At 40.3% G+C, this 4,699-nt stretch overlaps 1 protein-coding gene across 2 annotated transcripts in view; it reads left to right on the forward strand.

Moving 5' to 3' along the window:
• Positions 1 to 4,699, forward strand: part of klc2 (kinesin light chain 2) — a 14,775-nt gene extending 10,076 nt beyond the window's left edge. For both annotated transcript variants that reach the window (XM_032499300.1, XM_032499298.1), the window contains exons 10-14: positions 437 to 545; positions 865 to 1,017; positions 1,235 to 1,359; positions 2,588 to 2,645; positions 2,825 to 4,699. In XM_032499300.1, coding sequence (XP_032355191.1) covers positions 437 to 545; positions 865 to 1,017; positions 1,235 to 1,359; positions 2,588 to 2,645; positions 2,825 to 2,908 — 529 coding nt within the window. In that variant the 3' untranslated portion in view covers positions 2,909 to 4,699. The remainder of the gene's footprint in view (positions 1 to 436; positions 546 to 864; positions 1,018 to 1,234; positions 1,360 to 2,587; positions 2,646 to 2,824) is intronic.

The following is a 4,699-nucleotide window of genomic DNA, read 5'->3' on the forward strand; positions in this document are numbered from 1 at the left end:
TTTTTTAGTATTGCAATGTACCCTGGGAGACCATGAGAAATATTAAATTCTTTATACATTTAAGGATGCCAACAGTGGACAAATTGACAATTTTCTTCCTTTTTTTTATCTCCTCAAAAGAATTTGTCGGGTTATCGGGTCCTTAAAGCAACATTAGTATGTTCTCACCTGCATTTAATTTGTCTTTCGATCCACTTCTAACAAAAGGAACAGGCAGGATGTGTTAATGTTACCTTGGCTCGACTGTGTATTACAGCAGCGCTGTATTACTGCTGCAATTCCCCATAATCTTTATTTCATTGAAGGTGAATGGAACAAAGATTAATTTAGTTGTGAAATACCCTTTTTTTTTTTTTTTTAAACAAAACATATGTTTACACACGTTTAAAAAGCAATTAAAGATAAATACCATGTTTTTTTTTGTTTTTTTTTGCAGCCCCACAGTAAACACAACTCTCAAAAGCCTGGGAGCTTTGTACCGCCGCCAGGGCAAACTGGAGGCAGCAGAAACACTGGAGGAGTGCGCCAGCAAGTCACGTAAACAGGTACTGCTGAAGCACTGACTGCTGCATGACCCTCTGAATTACTGCCGTTAGATTAGTCGTCTGGCTTCTTTTCAACGGCACGGTCAGTTAAGAAGCCTGATTAGTTCAACAGGCATTCCAGCTGTAATTTACTAGCCCATAACTATGATTTAAAGAACCAGCCATGCACTAATGTGTGTACATTGTAGTAAAGATCGTAGACATGCTGCGCGAGCTATAGTCCCTTTTAATCACTCTTGTCTGACCTTTTTATATATTTCATATTTTTTTATTTTTTTTGTCTCCTTTTGGGTTTGTGTGTATGTTTTCTCTCTCTCAGGGTATTGATGCCATTAACCAGAGTAAGGTGGTGGAGCTGCTGAAGGACGGGGGAGCTGGAGGAGGCGACAGACGACACAGCAGGGAAGGAGTCAACGGGCTGGGGGGACAGCGGGGGGAGAGCGAGGGCGACGAGTCCGCTGAGTGGAACGGGGTCAGTTTATGGACACCAATTCATTACTTAAACATTAATGGAAGCATTAATAATCACATTTAAGTACCCGGCGCAAGGTCAACACAGCTTTGCACACAAGGCATTTAAATTCATATTAGTCGGCCGTTCTGGTCTGACAAGCCTCAGCTGGAAATCTGCCCAATATTTAATGTCTCCGGTAAATGCTGACTTGGTTTTATGTTTCATGTTCCCTCAGGATGGGAATGGGTCTCTGCGTCGCAGCGGCTCCTTCGGGAAGATTCGTGACGCCCTGAGAAGGAGCAGCGAGATGCTGGTGAAGAAGCTGCAGGGGAGCGGACCGCAGGAACCCCGCAACCCAGGGTAGGATTAGTGTGTGTGCGCACATGTTAATATTTTTGTAGTCTGAAGTTAAGTGTAGGGCTGCAACTAATGATTTTTTTTTTATTGTTTAACAGTAATTTGTTATACTCTTTTCCATTAATGGAATAATCATTTAGTCAATGAGTCTTTTCAGAGCTGTGATGTATTTGGGTTTGAAATCTTAGTCATTTACATCGTTCAAGGTCCATTCCTGACCGTTAAAGCAGTTTGGCAAAACAGTTATCACAAGGTCCACCGATTTGGACACTGTCGGCCCGCTAACGCAGGCGAGTGGATGTGGCTGAGAAGTTGACCTTGTGTTACATTTTTGCTACACACAACGTAGTCAGTTTACGACAAGAAAGCAACAAATACTCACATTTGAGAAGCTGTAGCCTGTGAATCTTTTGAATTTGTGTTCCATTAATGACAATTTTTGAAAATTGTTATACTTTTCTTTCTTTTTTTTCATGTTAGGAATGAGCCGACTAAGTGTTTTGGTTGTAGTCATGAGTCTCATGTTGGACTCCAAAATGTAGTCATTGCTTTTCTTTTAGTTTGTTCCTTTCAGGCTTCCCCACTTTTTATATAGAATATAAGAGCGTGATGTGATTGGAACATCCTTCAGCTGGGATTGCATTGCCCAAAAATGTAATGGCTTAGTGAACCCAGTAGCTACACTAAGTTACTGCATTTTATGGAGACTTTGTACTCTGGATATCCAGAGTTCTCGCAAGAGCACAATTTAAATTTGCTCATTGAGTTACTCTGGCATCAAGTAATGTTGCTCATTAACTATACTCTTGCAGCCGATCTGCACCAATCACATCAGTGTATCTGATGTAGGCGGGCCAGAGGCGAGCTAAACCGATGACGACAGTTTAATCTACCAGTTAGCTCCGCTGGTAGCTAAGCTTATGGGGCTCTAAATACGTCACCCTGTGTGTTGTTGTGATTGGTCGTAGTGTTATCCAGTTGTGTGCAGTGAGGTTTTCAAATGCACCCTTGGTGCCGCCCCTCAAGATGGGCAACTTTCATTACTCAGTGCGTGACCCTTTTATCTTTCGGATTTGGGTCTGGATTTCCAAGCTAGAGACTTTGGGCAATTTAACAAAACTGGCTGTTTTTACACAAAGAACATTAAAGAAAATATAATGTTATAACAATTTTCTGTTAATGAGTTTTTAATGGTTTAGCTTCATTGTTTGTTTGTATTGTTTATGCTTAGAATGAAGAGAGCAAGCTCCCTCAACTTCCTCAACAAGAGCACCGAGGAGACCACACAGGTACGACGTCACTCCTGCCACGGCACAACACATGATTTAAATAAAATGTTGCAAAAACATTCATATTGCAATACATTTCCAACACATTTATATTGTTTAAACTGTTTACAGATAAAATAATGACCTAACTTCTCACAGAATATACTGTCCAGCAGTAACATTAACTGGTCTGTTGTTAGGACGCCAACTCGGGACTCTCGGACTGCAGGGGACTGAGCGCCAGCAACGTAGATCTATCCAGACGCAGCTCCCTGATTGGCTAGAATGAGACAGGCGGTGGGACTCAGGAGAAACAGAGCGGCCCGACGAGGAGAGGCTGTTTGCACCTTGGTTTGATCAAACAAACACACTCAAAGCTCAAACGCGAGATCAAAAACTTGCACCTGCAGCATATTTTTTAAAGAACACTGAAAGAAAGCATTAACACACTAAGCGTCATCCTGTAAGACACGGCCGCTGCTGCTTCGCTGTACAAACCGCTGACATTGATCACAAAAGAGAATATTTAGATACACATTTATCGGCATGCTGCTTACTAGAACGTGGAATGTCTGCACCTGAACGCCTCGTTTTTCCGACTCATAGCACCGTAGCAAAGCATTGTGTTTTTTTGATCTAACGTTAACATCATGTGCAGACACTCAACCTTAGGTAGGCTAAATATACTCCGGTTTCATTTCTGAGAGAAGCATTGCACTCTTGTATATTTCACCAGTAGCATGATGGTAAAAATGGTACGATAAGCTTAGATTTTAACAAGGAAAGCAGATGTATTAAAGAGAATACAAGCAATCTTTGGGGATTTTCAACAAAAAACATTAGCACTAACCATTTAAACCTCACTTCTTGCCTTTTTTATGTATATAAAGTTTTAAATTATTTGATATCTCATTTGTATATTGTGCACATGACTTATTCTTTTTTCCTTTTTTGTTTACACTGTCGGGAACACACAGCTTATCTGAAGGGGGAAGACTGGAAAAAGGATGGAAAGAGAGGAAGGGAAGGAAGGAAGGAAATATAGAAATAGGCACTTAATTCATGGTGTCAGTGAAAGGTTGAAAATGCTGATGAATTTAGTACCTCAATCACTGAAATCTGACATTAATAACAAGGTTTTAAACTGTTATAATGCACTTTGAGCATGACAATACTCTATATGCTGTATGTGGTAGTTTCCACGCCATCATCTACAGACTCACAACAAAACAATTTTCTTGTCGTGCAACAGTCGGTCTTACGAGAAACGGAAATGAAAAAAGGGCCAGAAAGTTAATTTGAAAGTTACGGATAAACCTCAATCATTTCTCATAAACCCTCCTAAATACTACCTACTGTATGTGGAAGTTTAATCAGGTACCTTTTCCTCACTTGTGCAACGAAACACCTTCCACCTTCCTGCCTATCATTCCAAGTGTGAATGATATTGAAGGAAAAATGCTGTGAATTGGAAATATCATTTGTTTACAATCATTAAATCAGGATACCCGAGGCATAATCAACTCTCGTTAAAGAAAAGGGGTAACTATCTTATCAAAGCTGAGGCAGTGCGTCAAGGACAATTGGTTTACTTTCGTTCCGCGACTCCTCTTGTGAAAGCTTTTATTTTTATTTTCTTATTTTCTTTGGCTGAATATGTATCCCTTTGTACCAAACAATCCCCAGTGTGACTTTTTTAATGTTGGACTTCATCAGTCTTAATCAAACACTGAAATCTGACTGTGGACCATACGTCCTCAATGAATTTTTGTTGATGTGTGTTCTCTTTAGAATTTGAGCTTTTATGTTGAAGGTACTGAAAACTGATTATTTGAATGTTCAATTTCATGTCGACTGTGGGGGTCTGGGGGTAGTCACGCTGGATATTTCTGTTGTGCTGTTAGACCAATACCAAGAGGTCAGAATGTATACATCTTATTGTGTGGAGTCGAAATCAGGCTCTGCAAGTTGTGGCATCACTTCCTCAACTGTGATCAGAATGTCAAGTAATTGCTGTTTTTGCTTTTATCTGTAAATTTCCCTCCACCTTGCTCTTAGATTCACCAGGCCAAAAA

The sequence above is a fragment of the Etheostoma spectabile genome, chromosome 19 (genome assembly GCF_008692095.1).
Source record: "Etheostoma spectabile isolate EspeVRDwgs_2016 chromosome 19, UIUC_Espe_1.0, whole genome shotgun sequence".
NCBI lineage: Eukaryota > Metazoa > Chordata > Actinopteri > Perciformes > Percidae > Etheostoma > Etheostoma spectabile.